Source organism: Asterias rubens, chromosome 15 (assembly GCF_902459465.1).
Source record: "Asterias rubens chromosome 15, eAstRub1.3, whole genome shotgun sequence".
NCBI lineage: Eukaryota > Metazoa > Echinodermata > Asteroidea > Forcipulatida > Asteriidae > Asterias > Asterias rubens.
Window position 1 is genome coordinate 9,133,194 of NC_047076.1, and position 14,970 is coordinate 9,148,163.

The following is a 14,970-nucleotide window of genomic DNA, read 5'->3' on the forward strand; positions in this document are numbered from 1 at the left end:
GTCCAACACCATTCAGTAACTCAACACTCAAACTGTTGGACTCTGATAATGGTTGAATGTCTGATCCCATGTAAAGCATAGTCAGTTTACTAGCGCAGTCCTCAGTCGAACACCATTCAGTAACTCAACACTCAAACTGTTGGACTCTGATAATGGTTGAATGTCTGATCCCATGTAAAGCATAGTAAGTTTACTACTGCAGTCCTCAGTCCAACACCATTCAGTAACTCAACACTCAAACTGTTGGACTCTGATTACGGTGGTATGCCTGATCCCATGTAAAGCATAGTCAGTTTACTAGTGCAGTCCTCAGTCCAACACCATTCAGTAACTCAACACTCAAACTGTTGGACTCTGATTACGGTGGTATGCCTGATCCCATGTAAAGCATAATCAGTTTACTACTGCAGTCCTCAGTCCAACACCATTCAGTAACTCAACACTCAAACTGTTGGACTCTGATAATGGTTGAATGTCTGATCCCATGTAAAGCATAGTAAGTTTACTACTGCAGTCCTCAGTCCAACACCATTCAGTAACTCAACACTCAAACTGTTGGACTCTGATTACGGTGGTATGCCTGATCCCATGTAAAGCATAATCAGTTTACTAGTGCAGTCCTCAGTCCAACACCATTTAGTAACTCAACACTCGAACTGTTGGACTCTGATTATGGTGGTATGCCTGATCCCATGTAAAGCATAATCAGTTTACTACTGCAGACCACGGTCCAACACTAGACAGTACGTCAACACCCAAACTGTTGAACTCTGATAATGGTGGTATGCCTGATCTGATATAAAGCATAATCAATGTACCGGTACTACTTCAGTGCTCGTTGCAACATCATTCAGTAACTCAACACCGAAACTGTTTAACTCTTTCTTTGGTGGTATGCCTGATCACAGGCAAGATCCCAGGCAAAGCAAAGTCAGCAATTTTCACATGTTTTTGTTTTAAACTGCACATTCATTTTTCACTTACACTAAGACTTGTTTTGTAAATCTCTGCAGGCACTCCACCCAAGGGTCCCAGGGTGCTATCACAACAGAGCCAGACACCCTCAAACATCAAACCTAATGAGGCATCTCCATACAAGAGAACAATGAAGGTGTGTTTCATTGCATTATTACATGATACATGTATCAAAGTATTATGCGCACGTATCTACCTAACAAGTAGTGCTCGGCGAATAGTGAAATTTTGTTATTCGGATACCGCTGGCCTACTATCCGAAATTAACCGGATATTCGAATAGTTTTTTACGCAGCTAGAGGGCGCTATTAAAAAAAAATATAAAAAAAAAAATATATATATATATATATATATAAAATTTGCCGCTAGAGGGCGCTGTTCGTTTGTGAATGAGATCTTATGGGCGGATTGATATTAGTTTTAGACAGTGTCACTATGTTCATTCATAAAAATGACCAGATCTAATTTAAAGATGGCGATTTGCTCTTTCTTTTGATCGTGATTGACTCTACGTGAAGGAAAACTTTTGTAATCTTTGAACAAAATACGTCGGAAATGTCTCTGAAAATACTCTTCACGGAGGTGAGCATAGTTAAATACTTAATTTATGCTGTTTTATGCTGTCTTAATAGAAGTTTCATAAGGATTCAGACAAAACAGTCATATCAGTTGTCGCCCGACGTCCGCGGATATTCGGATATTAAAGAATATCCGGTTATACTTGGTTGTAATTACAAAACTATCAGTTTTATAAAAAGGTATTCGCGCCCTATGCGGATATCAGGTTAAGAAAAAAAAGGCATTCGTGGTTACGGATAGGAAAACCTATTCGCCATTAACCGGATATTCGAATAATTCGCCCAGGCCTACTAACAAGGTACTAAAGACGCTAATGCTTAGTATACAAACTTTCAGAAAGATGGGTTATTGTAGTGATGAATTTTGAGACCCAATTATGTAGCACTTTATAATGGTTTACAAGGTGATAAGGCGCATTCAGCAGCCACTGCCAGGAACACCGGGGCGAACCCCTTCTCTTTTCGATAAGTTACACAACACATGGGACCAGTTGGTCCCATCCGTTGACGGATTTACGTCCCATCCGAAGGCGTAGCAATGGTTATATGTCGTGCTTAAGGACACGGCTGTCACTGATGGGAATAATAACTTCCATGCTTGGCCTTCACTGTTCATTCATTTCAAGACATTTATTTCTACTCTTAACAGAGAATACAAAGAGCAGTAAGAGGGAAAGTGGAAATGGGCCCCATTACCCCAATGCCACAAAAGCCAAAGCTTGTGGGAGGTTTGCCCTAATGTAGATTAAAAGTTATGATTTTTTTAAATAATAAACTTTGATTTTTCCTGATACAAGATTGGATAATAATATATAATATAATAATAATAACAAATTCTTATATAGTGCATTTCACAATCAACCAACCGTATCAATGCGCTTTACATTAGTCCCCTGGTCATTGAGCCAATAAACATCCCTTTAATCTTTCTCAGCTCCCATTAGGGAGTATACAGCCCGAGCTGCCGTGCGCTCCGAAAGCTTTTCATTCACAATATCAACCTCTACCCTCGCAGGTACCCATTTATACCCCTGGGTGAAGAGAAGCAATTTTAGTAAAGTATCTTGCTCAAGGACACAAGTGTCACGACCGGGATTCGAACCCACATTCCGGTGACTTAGCACCATAATGTCATCATGATGTCACTTAAACAGTTTTTCTTCCAATACATATTTAACTATGTGTGAGCTTAGGAAGTGTAATCTTTGTAAGAGGACAATCGCCGTCAAGAAGAAGATGTGCCTGAACACCTACATTAAATAAGATAGAATAGACGTCATGTGTATTAAAATGGCCACAGAGGGATGCAATTTATAAACCTATTTGCAATTGCCAAACCACCTTGTTGGTAGTCAATTACATAGGCCACAGCCCCTCTCGTCCCTGGTATTGGCCTTGGTGCCCCTTCAAAACATTCCCATAAATTTTAAGATTCTTCCAATGGAGATGCCCGTTGCAAAATGAAAATTGCCTCGCCCTCTAAAAGATAGAATTCCAGGCCCTCTGTTCCCACAAGATTAAAATAACTTTACTCTTATAGTGCCCAGGTCATACATGGGTACAATCTATTGTATGTATCCCAAAGCGTCATTATCATTACCGTCAATGTATGATCTATTTTATGTACTCGAAAGTGTCATCAATTGAGCATGTAAGGTCCGGTTTGGATCCAAAGCTAAGGCCATCTACCCTACTCATTTTACCCATAATATACATGTATATGTTATAACGAAAAAAGCGTTATCACTTTAACAAGAAATACGAATGACTTTGAAATGTACCAAGGCAACACAAATCAGGAATACACGTTTTGTTTGATGTAAAAAGACTGACCTTTATTGTTTCTGCACAGTTTACGAAAAAACCCACAAAGCTGGGCATTTTTAAGTTCAAAAACATAAACAAAATTTGGGCACTGAAAGAGTTAATTAGTCACAACAGTATTTATGTTTCATTTGTTGTCTTATAAAAATCCTCAGACTAAACAAACAAGAAAACAAGGCAACCTCCGCCAAGCAAAGTCTAAGACAGCAGATTCTGTGACGATCTACGTGGACAGCGATGACACTGACGTCTCTGAGGCAAGCAGCCCAGGCATTGCACTGATTACTGATTTCAACAGGTAACGCTTAATAAACTCTTCATTCAATACTTTTGGGCTCTGTTGGTTCAGATACAACAGGGCCCATATTTAATAGAGCTGATTAACGATAACATTCTGCTTTTCGAAACATTAAGCAGGGTACCAGTTACAGTTTGTACATTTCAAAATGTATTTTACAATGTAGCTGGTTACCTTATTCTGGTAAGCATACTTTTGTTGTGCTTAGCTACTTCTTATGCTGACGCAGCTCAATGAAAGTTGGCCCTGGGTGGAGATCTGAATTTAAGTTTTTGAGAAAACTTGATAAAGTTGGGTTTTAAATTTGGCCCTATTGTTGAGGCCTGGTGGTTTTAGTGTCGGGCCGTAAATTCACAATGGGACAAGGCCAGTGGTCGTGTATTTTTTGTAATATCTTTCTGGACATAATGTTGACTCTGAATTTGATAATAATCTTTCAATTCTCTTTCAAGTGTACTGAAGTACACTTACACATAGACACGAATGAAATACGTCTTCGATGAGTGCTCATTCAACTCGTTTTGATTCTGGTCTTGTAAAATAAATTTTGGTCCAGTAACAACTTTAAACTCCAAGCCCTGCAGTCTTGTGAATTCCCCCCACCCCCCACCTCCCCCAAAGTCGAGCCCTGTGCATATAGGGTCATAGATTTGTTTTTATAGCTGTGATGTTAATTTATAGCCAGAAAAAAAAAAATATGTGTTGTTAAATATTTTTATAGAAACCTACAGAATATTCTCATCATGAACTTTAGCCTTGCTCAAGGCAGTCGAATTATTCACTCTGAAGAAAGACCGCCGCTGTATAAAAACCCACCCGTATTCACTGTGCGTAACATCGCACGACACGATTCCCCCATACACTATCCGCATGCGTCGGCCGTCAGGCCGACAGCCTTGTAGGGTCTGTGTTGAAGCCACTGACCTCATAATAAGCGAAAAGTTCCCACGGTCAGCTCATTACCATAATGCCCCCGAAAGACCAGACATGTTTACATCACACACCAGCACCACGGACGCTCAGCGAGCATGATAGGGTCCAAAGGTCGTGATAAGGGAAGTGCGTGATTGGACGCCAAAATGAATAATTCATTTGCCTCACATCCTGTGTTGTCTGATAGGTCTGACGAAAGATATACATATTCTTGGGCTGCATACTAGCATATCCGCGAGCCCCCCCATTTTTTTCCACTAGTGGAAATTTGTTCATGAAGCACATTAAACCCGGAAGTTACAGACCCGACAAGACTGTCGGCCTGACGGCCTCCGCATGCGGTTAGTGGTACGAGTGCGGATGACTTGTATGCACAGTAGTCGTACGATGTGACAGTGTGTATACGGGTGGGTCATGCGGTGTGATCGCACACACCACGCACAGGGTATACGGGTGGGTTTACAGCGGCGTCTTTTCGGAGCGAATTAGGCGACTGCCTTAAGCAAGGCTATATGACATCGAATAATTGATCTATAAATAATGTTCAGATATCTGGTACATCTTTGGTTTTCAACCTTGTTTGAAACATGGACACCAAGATAAATTCTCCATAAACCTTTTCAGAAGCACCCAATGTGCAAGCACTAACTGTTGAATGAGGTGTATGCTGGTCTAGTTAGTGGTCAAGTGTTATCCCTAGCTAGACCAGTGCGCACCTCTTTCCTCGCCAAACTTGCGTACCGAGTATTTGCGATAAGGTCTATGACAGTGGCTGTTCATCTTTAATATAAAAATCCGTAATCCCTTTGTGCGTAAAAACATGCACATCCGTGTCACGAAACTGTCCAAGGTTTTTGGTTCATTGGCAATAATCTCAAAAAATGTGTTATGAAATTGGCAACCTTTATAACTATTTGATACTTGCAAGAAATGATTTTGTAAATTCCTGGGTTTTTTTTATTTTTACCTTATACAGTGATGTTGCTGAAGACAAGCTCAAACAGAGAAGCAGCAGGGAGACGAGAAACAGAAAGCCCTTACAGCAAGTTAATCAGGTCCAGACATGGTCACCTTCAGTCGGCTCTTCATCATCTAAGACCCTAAATGAGGTTGAGGAAAAAAATCTCACGGAGCGTAATCAAGATGGGTGTAATCTCTTGGAAGCTCTTGAGAAAGGGTCTCTGGGAGTCATAGGACAGAAAGATGCCAAGGCAAGACGGCAGGTTACTGAGAGACTCAAAGAGCTGAGACTGAAAGTTGCAGAAGGCTTGGTTGTTGACGAGAACACCCCTGCAAAAGGGTCAGTGAAGCCGGGCAACAAGAAAGTAAGCAATCCAAGAGTTGCAGCAAAGAGTCTAAATAAAAGTCGGGATAATGGAGACTGTTTGCTACAGGCTTTAGACCAGGGATCTTTTGGCATGCTTGGAGATTTTGATGTTGATGACAGCCCTGATGCGGACATCAGTCAACCAGGTGGTTCTCATACCAGCTTTTCCCATCCTGATCCCCCACAAGATGTTTCAAGCACCAAGTTATATGATGCAAGAAATAATGTGAGAGCAAATGATAATATGACAGAAGTGTCAGGTCCTGAGAAGCAAAATCAAAACTTTGGAGGTTGTGAGGAGACAGACAAAAATGTCGGGAAAGATAGGTCTACAGTTGGGCAAAGTAAGCTCCCAAGTAGTGAGACTAGTTCGTCAGCGGCAGAGGAGGATCCATATGAGTTCATCGCCAGCCAACGAACCCCAAGGAAGCCCAAACCCAAGCGAGCCAGGCGCCAGAAGAATCCAAGTGGGAAAAGCACCAAGGAATTTGACTACATGAAGTGGAAGAAGAGCAACAGTGCTGAGAAAAGAATAGTTGGAAGTAGTCAGGCAGCAGGAAGTCAAGCCTCAACACAGATCCAACTAATAGCAACCACCTCAAGACGTTCAGATGAGTCCCAGCAATCCCAAGATGAGCAATGTTTCAAAGAACCACCAGAAGTGGAAAGGAGGAAAGTTTCGCCTTCTCTACAGACCGGCAGTAGTCCTGAGAACAATCAGAGATCTTTAAGGAGGAAAATTCAAACAGAGACTGTCAAGGAAGACCTAGAAGCAGAACAAATATCCCCAAAAGGAACTTCTTCAAGAAAAGCACCAGGAACTTTCAAGCAACACAAAAATAAAGAGTCAGACCATGCACTATTCACCACAGAGCAAAGTCGACAGTCCACTGGGTTGCAAGATAAAAACCAGGAGAATTTGGTCGTAAAATCACAATCGGAGACAAATCAAAGGAAAAAGCAAAACAAAAGTGGAAAAGAGGACCAAAGCTTGATCCTTGAAGAACAACCCATCAGAGAACTAAGGAGCAGAGCGAAGGACAACAGATCCAGTAAAGAAGGCATAGTGGAAAGTGGGAAGGACATTGAGAAGGAGAAGACACCGCTAGAAGACAACTGTAAGTCAAGAAACAAAAGGAATGTTTCTGAAGAAGTCATCCCTTCAAATGAGGATGAATGTCTTCATGGATTAGACAGTGATGATGATGATAATACAGATTACAGGTTTGAAGATGGGAGTAACCATGACGACAGTGATGGAGGAAGCTCCTTAGAAGGCCCAACAGATCCAACTTATGAACCATCTGCAGACACATCCATACAAACATCTGCTCCTGAGAGAGTGACAGAGATTAGTCTCCCCAACAGGCTTTCAGAGCACTCTGAGGAAAACCTTGTTGATGTACCTCAACAAGAATATGACGGAGATAGCTCACTTGAAAGCCTGACCGATCCGTCTCATGAATCATCTACAGAAACACCAACAAGACTGATAGCCATCCCTGAGATTTTCACTGACGGTAGTTCTCCAAGAAGGCAGTCACGCCGTACCAAACTAACCCTCATTAGTGCACCACACGCACCTCATGCTGACACACCTTCTGATGGCCATGGAGAGGAGTTGATGGGGTGCTCCCAACCGCAAGTGAAAAAGCACAGTCCCCTTGCGAGTGCTGGTGTTTTTGGTCAGGTGTACAAGAAAGGGCGTCTACAGCAAAACAAGAGTCCTGGAAACGATCCTCATAAACTCAAAGCTGCTAATGTCATGGATGTTGAAGAAAAAGTTGAGAAAATGTATGCTGAGGCAGGAGATGTTTGTTCCGATGATGAAGACAGATCCAACATTGTTGAAGAAGGTGTTGTTGAAGACAGTGCCACAGAACAAAGTGATGAATTAGATCTACAGAGCTCTTTTATTGTACAAGCAAAAGGTAGAGTTGGCTCCCCCAAAGGCACCGCTTCTAAATCAGATGTTGTTGATCAAGAGAATGACGCTGAAGTTGGTTATCTCACTGTTGACCTCACTGAAGAATCTGATGACGAAAAGAACAACTTGGAGCCTCAACTTAATCAAAAAGAAAACTCAATTGTTCCAAGCAAAGAATATGAGACTTCTGGGGTACCTCAAGAAGCTGGACCTCATCACGAAGCAGATGTCTCCAAAAGCGATTGGCAGATTGCTCTTGAATTGGCAAGAGAATTTGACACAGAGCCTCGGCAGTTCTCACTCAGGTCATCGAGACGAGGTAAGCCTGAGCCTGAATCAACGAATCAATTTAACCAGCCGAGCAGAACTAAGCCAGAATTGGAGGTATTGGTGAAAAACAAGAGTGGTGATCGAGCAAGGAGGTCTGGCGAAGTAGCTGAGGAGAGCAAAGCTGAAGGAGAAGCTAAAGGCATAAAGACACAGACGTTATTAAACAACAAGCAAGTAACTCTAACAGATTCAAAGACTGATCATACTATTACCGCCGGAAAGAGAACCCTACGACAAACTTCAAACTCAACAACAACTAACAGCAAGACTCTGAAGGTTCCTACATCAGCAGGTAAAGTCAAAAGGCGCAGTATCAGACGATCGACTGCTGATGATCAGGCGATTGAATTAGATGGTCAAGGGGGTTTGATCGAGTCTTATGATTCTAACAGTGATCATTGTGCACTCTCGACAAAACAGAAAGCGATGAAGCGAACCTCCACTTCTAATGAGCTAGTTCCAGCATCAGATGCCCAGGGGGAAGATTTGCACTACGATAAGGAGGAAAAGACTCCTTCAACGGAGGGTGCTGAGGTTGACTTAAAAATTGCTGAGGCATCTTTACAAGACAGCAGCAGACAAAAATCAAGGCGTTCTTTCAGGAGCCGGTCTTGCGAAAAATTGGTAAGCCATGTTTCAAGAGAGAAAGGAAATCCAGAAAAAACTCCTGCACTTAGTGAACAGAACATTTGTGATGATGTCCCCATGGGCAGCAATAATGCATCAAAAGAAGACAGGCATAGTGGTGAAGTCAAAGATTACAAACGCAGGAGCAGATACAACATTTCAAGCACAAGAAATAAAAGAAAAAGTTTGTGTGGAGATGTTGAAGCAGACAGCAAAGTGAATACTTCAAGAGATCCTTGTGGTGATAGTTTGGAAGTTAACTCCAGAGGATTGGGAAAAGAAGACGAAGGGAAATCCAAAGACGAAATAAATCAGAAAACACCAAACCAGAGAGCTGCCACGACAATTCCTGATGACATTCCACTAAAAGAGGACGATGTTTTAAATTTTCAACAGAAGTCTGACAACGGAAGAGAGATACTTGAGAGTTTGTCAGGATCTGTGAGTCTCTTCACAGCCGATGATGAGCAACAGAAGAGTGAACTTTCTCCCATGACGGCTTCTCCTCAACGGACTCCGACCGATCCACAGCAGACTGGAGCGGAAGATGGAGGAAATGACAGTGGTGAAAGTGACCGGACAGAATCAATTGATCTGCAAGGAGAAAACGGTAAGTCGAAGCATTGGTATTATCAATAAATTCTTAAAAGCAGTGGACACTATTGGTAATTACTCAAAATAAATATTAGCATAAACCTTACTTGGTAATGAGTAATGGGGAAAGGTTGATAGTGTACAAATTTTGACTGTTTCGAGTGCTATGGTTAAAACTATGACTCCCTCGGGAAAATAGAACGCTCCAGGGATCACCGAGGGAGTCATAGTTTTTACCATTGCACAAGTAAAAGCAGTCAATATTTGTTTTATAACACCCCAAACATTTCTAAACACCGTACTATTAAGCTCAGACCTGAATGCTACAATCCACGGACGACGCGAATACAGATTGCGAAATCTTTTACTGTGCTGCATTTCATGTAATCCGAATGGTTACAGACTATTAATTTATCATCCTCGTACACGCAACGGACGTCTGGATAGTCTTCGGACTAGGGCACGGTAAACCGATGCACTATCACACAGCCGTCGTCTAGTAAAACTAAGACATATCATGTGACGCACTCTAAACCAATGGAAAGGCAGAATATTGGTAAGGGGTGTTATAATATAAAACATTGTGAAAAACGGCGCCCTCTGAAATTAGATTTTGAGGTCTCAAAATCAAGCATCTGAAAGCATACATGTACAACTTCGTGTAACAAGGGTGTTTTTCTTTCATTATTATCTCGCAACTTCAACTATCAATTAAGCTCAAATTTTATGCTTATGTTGAGATACACCAAGTGAGAACAATGGTCTTTGACAACTACCAATAGTGTCCAGTGTCTTTAAAGGTTTTGGGTACTTTGTGTACAACACCGACCACAAACGTCCACAAATTTACATTAAACTTTTGTAATACACTTACTTTCTGAGACGCTTTAGTTTTTTGAGAAATGAGTAAAAAAAATTCACAAAAGTAACTTTTGTCTCAAAGAGACAATTTTCTTTTAGTAATACAATGTTAGATTAATGCGGCTCTCCTGAAAACATTGCTCTGTGATTTTCCCTTCTTTCTCTCAAAACTTGACAACTAATGAGGCTTAAACTTCTACAATAAAATTATATTGCATACATCTTCATGCACAGTGAGAAGGGATTCATGTCATGGCAAAAAATATGACCCACAAAAGTTACCAAAACCCTTTAGCAGAAGACTGCTACTAGTGAACTTACATGTAAAACCTAGTGTAAGTCTGTGGTGCATTACTCTAATGTATTAGTCTCAACGCTTCAAAAAAATACTCTGCTCGTCTTCAGGAGAATTGAGCAGATACTGTTCGAAGCATCAGACTGGCTTTATTCAGTGCCAGCACTCCTCCCTCAACGTACCATGTTTCAAAATGACCCATTTGTTTTTCAATACATTGTAATGAAAAAAATCTCCTTTCTGAAGTTATTTGATTGCCGATAAACTTTTTAAACCCTCAGGCCTTTATGGCTTAAAATGCAAAAATTATAGAGATTCCACCATCATCAATATCACAAGTTAAGCCTTCGCTATAAGGATAACTTGAAGTACATATTTATTTTGTTCAGCTCCAAATCTTAAAAAATAATTACTTACTCATTTTCTTTCAGTTCCTGTTACGATCGTCACCATCGGTGAAACCATTCCATCCGGATCTGACACCGAGTCCATTGAGCTCTATGAGGACTTAGACGACTCATCCAGCATTCAGTTTGTCTCTCAAGAACAGAAAAAGCAACCAAGAAAACTTCTTCAGGACAATCAAAGCCGCAAGATCCGCATGTCCCTCACTGAGAGGGAGACTTCCCCAATGATGACCAGGCGGACTCCAACAAGTACCCAGGAGACTCCTGACCAAACCCCTCAAGAAAGACCAAATCGTAGATCATCTAGGAAAGCGAAGAGGTTGCCAGAAGAAACAGAAAGTGACATCGAGGAAGTCTCTGCTAAAAAACCTTCAAATACCATTGAGAAATTGAACTGTAACTTTCCTGAAACTACTCAACCGGAGGTCACCCAAAAGTCTAGAGCAGCAGATAAAACCAGACAGAAACTGGCTGATCCTAAAACTGAGAGGTTTGTAATAAAAGGGAAGAAGGAAAGCTCCTCGGATAAATCACGTCAAACTAACGTGTTGTCGAAGAGAAGACAAAAACCTTCACCAGATTCATCTTTCCTTAGATCTGTTGAGGATTCTTCTAATAGAGAGAGTGAAAAGTTGCTTGTCTCACCACCAGATCACTATCGCAAAACCTTCACAAGGAATGCAGAAGTTGCCAACTCTGAGAGACCCTCTCCCTTAACTTTCTCAGATTCATCTGGCAGAAGGGAAACAATGAAGAGAAAGTCTTGTCCTGATGAAAAGAGTGTCGCCGAAACAAAGCCTTCAAGTAAGAGACAGAGGAGTGCTGGTGCTACTTGTTTCAGTGCATCTAAAATACAGCATGATGAAGTTGGAACCAGGCGGAAAAGTGAACGTCTCAGTGGAGTACGACAAGACATCGAATCCCAGCAGTCTACAAAGTCAGAGCATGCACCAACCTCTCTCCGCCATGAAGCTTCAGAAGACAACTCCAGAGTTATTAAGGATACAGAATCCTCAATGTTTGGATTGCAGACAAGACGCAAGAGTAGAAGTTTATCTCGTCGTGGGAACCTTTTAAAAAGTCAGACTCCTGAAATTGACAACTCCCAGAAAGGGAAAACTCTAGCCTCATCTCGGACGACCCGACAGAAAAGCCAGGAGTGTCTCCAAGTGTCTGACGACTATTTAACAAACAGCCCTTCTACAAATGGTTTTGGAACTGAACTTGGTTCTCAATCACTCTTCGATGAAAGCCCTGCAAAAGATTTAAGACACCAAGACTTTGCCCCGTCTGTATCATCTCAGAATGGATTACAAGTTGGTGAAAGCTCTGGGCAATTTGAGACAGCATCTGAGGGGAGTTCTTCCTTGATCTCGAATCTAATGAAGAGTCCAAAGAAAAACCAACAAGGATGTAGACCCGAGGTAGCTCGGGAAGAGGTAGCTCGGGAAGAGAACCAGATAGAAGATTCTCAGAGAAGCTCAACGGCAATCAAACAGAAGGAGCAGTCGCCTGAAAGAAATTCACCTGAATTGGTTCATACAGAGTCTTCAAATTCATCAGAACAATTAAACAGTGAGCCGAGTTTTACCTCAAAGTCAACAAAGTCTTTGTCTCTGTCTTCAAGAGCATCATTGTCAATACCTTTTCTAGGAAAAATTATCACAAAATGCAGCAACAGTTTGCAGAAGCCTAGCCCTGTAGTAAAGAGAGGAAGTGGAGGCAGCCGGCAAACACCCTCGAAGGCAACAGATGACGACTTTGTGTCTGCAAGTGAAGGAGCTTCAGAAAGTCCCAGCCGCCTCTCTGAACCCATCCCCATACCTCGGAAACACCAATTTGGAAAAGATCTGAATTCAAGTTATCAGAAGAAGCTCTCAGCAGTCACTGAGAGTATCCATGCATCTGGAATCTCTGAAGATGTTATTCCTTCCTCTCAACCAAGTCCAAAGCCACAGCCTAGGAAGAGAAAAAGTTCTTCATCAAGAGCAAGTAGATTAAAGCAGACTAGAAATGAATCAAGGGAAAGTGTCACAAGAGACAACCTGGAAGATGAAATGGTGGAAGACGATGACATACTTCATCATCCACAAGAAACAAACCAGGTCTGTCTCGATGGAAGAGGAGAAATAAGGGAAGTAAGAGATGAGAGCAGTTCTTCCAGTTTGAAGAGTCTTAAAAATGATAAACAAGCCAATTTGGGCAGCCACGAAAAAGCGAAGAAGGATGGTTTTCTATGTTCTACCAAGGATGAAGTGATTGGCAAACACTGCGAAGGAGCCGATGTAGATAACGACTTCAACTCAAGCGGTGATGTTGAGATGGTTAGTGCCGATGAACAACCGCACCATGATGATAATAGCGACGAGGAGGAAGAATTCGGTGAGGAAGAAGGGGATGATGATGATGAGGAAGATGATGATGACGTCATCATCCCGCCAACTCCTCCGTGTCAAGTTTCGACAAACCTCCAAACATTCAAAAGATCCACATTTTCATTCAGCTCAACCTCATCCTTGGCCAGCAGCACCAGCTTCAAGTCAACCAAGAGCCTTGCCTCTGCAACTCGGCTGACTGTTTCAAGATCAAATCAAACTCTCAAAGTGACCAATCCCAGAGAGGTGAAAGAAACAGCTGCCGTTTTACCGGAGAGAAACACCAGAGAGAGTTCTGGCACTGATGAGCCAAGTCTTGACGACTCCTTTGACAGGAGAGTCTTCCCTCTTCATAAAAGTCCTCCAAGATCTGAAGTCTTACGAGAGACTGAACAAGATGAGAATACTCTGGACAAAAGCCAAAGCTTAAGCATCTTTCAACAGAACGTCTGTAAAGCTTCCATGAAGTATCTGGAGACGATACAGCAAGAGGCAGTTATTGGAGATGGTGTTGAAGAGAATGGAGTTGAGGAAAGTGAAGATGAGGATGCTTTAGGGGGAGATGCAAAGATCCAGAAAGGAGAGGAGGAAGGAGGAAAGATAGAAGAAATGTCTGCTGGAGAGGACGGCCTGAATCTCATTGGAGGCGTTGATAATGAAGATGAACATCCGATGACTGGCATTGAGGACCACCATTATGACAGTAAGCCTTGTTACATTTCGTATCCGTACTGATCAAAAGGGCTTTAAGTGCAAATGCTTATTAATCTGGGGTCAATTTCAAAAAGATAGTCCTAACTTAGAACTCTTTAGGAGTTATTTAAAACTTAAGGCTAGTCCTATGTTAGGACCAGTAACTCGTCCTAACTGGAGATAAGATTAGTCTGAACTCTTTGTGAAATCCACCCCTGGAAACATAAATCAAAATCCATACATATATTTTCCACATAAAAGTTTTTTTATTTTGCATATTACTCAATTTTGAGAAAAAGTTTGAACAAGAGTTCACAAATGGGCAAAATCAATTTATGAAATCCATACAAATTGTACTAATGACCTTATACATGTTATAGTTCTGAACCAACAAATTTGCTCTTGTATCACTTGTTATTTGCATCCCTTTGTTCAACAATTTTTTCAATCATTGTTGCAAGAAACTTTTCTTGATCGCATAAGCTTTCATTAATCTTTCTTCTTTTTTAAACAAGAAAAATTATGGACAAGAAGGAGACAGCCCCTATTTTGACAAAATATCTCGAGTTGTAGTAAAAGTGATGCTGAGTCAGTAAATCTGTAAATTAGAATTTGGGTTTTATCGAACAGGACACACTTTTCAAATTTTCTGGATCTCTCTTTTGTGTACCGTCTTTTTTACATGACCTTAAAGTTTTCTACATTTATTTTTTTGCAGCTGAAGGATCCTGTTGCTCAAAGAGCAATTGCAGCCATCAGTTGAACCTGACCAGTGCATCATCTGTTTTGTCTAGCCAGAGTGAACTCATGAGTACACAGGTAATTCTACAAGCTAATGACATTGTATAAACCTTTATCACTGTGTGGTCATCTTGATTTTACTCCATTCCATCTCAATGTAACCAAACTGAGGCTGGACGAAGTAA

At 41.4% G+C, this 14,970-nt stretch overlaps 1 protein-coding gene across 1 annotated transcript in view; it reads left to right on the forward strand.

Annotated features, from left to right (window-relative positions):
- Positions 1–14,970, forward strand: part of LOC117300038 — a 29,739-nt gene that overhangs the window by 6,432 nt on the left and 8,337 nt on the right. Inside the window, exons 5-9 of the mRNA XM_033783696.1 lie at positions 1,014–1,111; positions 3,533–3,675; positions 5,585–9,429; positions 11,001–14,054; positions 14,763–14,863. Of these exons, the coding sequence (XP_033639587.1) occupies positions 1,014–1,111; positions 3,533–3,675; positions 5,585–9,429; positions 11,001–14,054; positions 14,763–14,863 (7,241 nt within the window). The remainder of the gene's footprint in view (positions 1–1,013; positions 1,112–3,532; positions 3,676–5,584; positions 9,430–11,000; positions 14,055–14,762; positions 14,864–14,970) is intronic.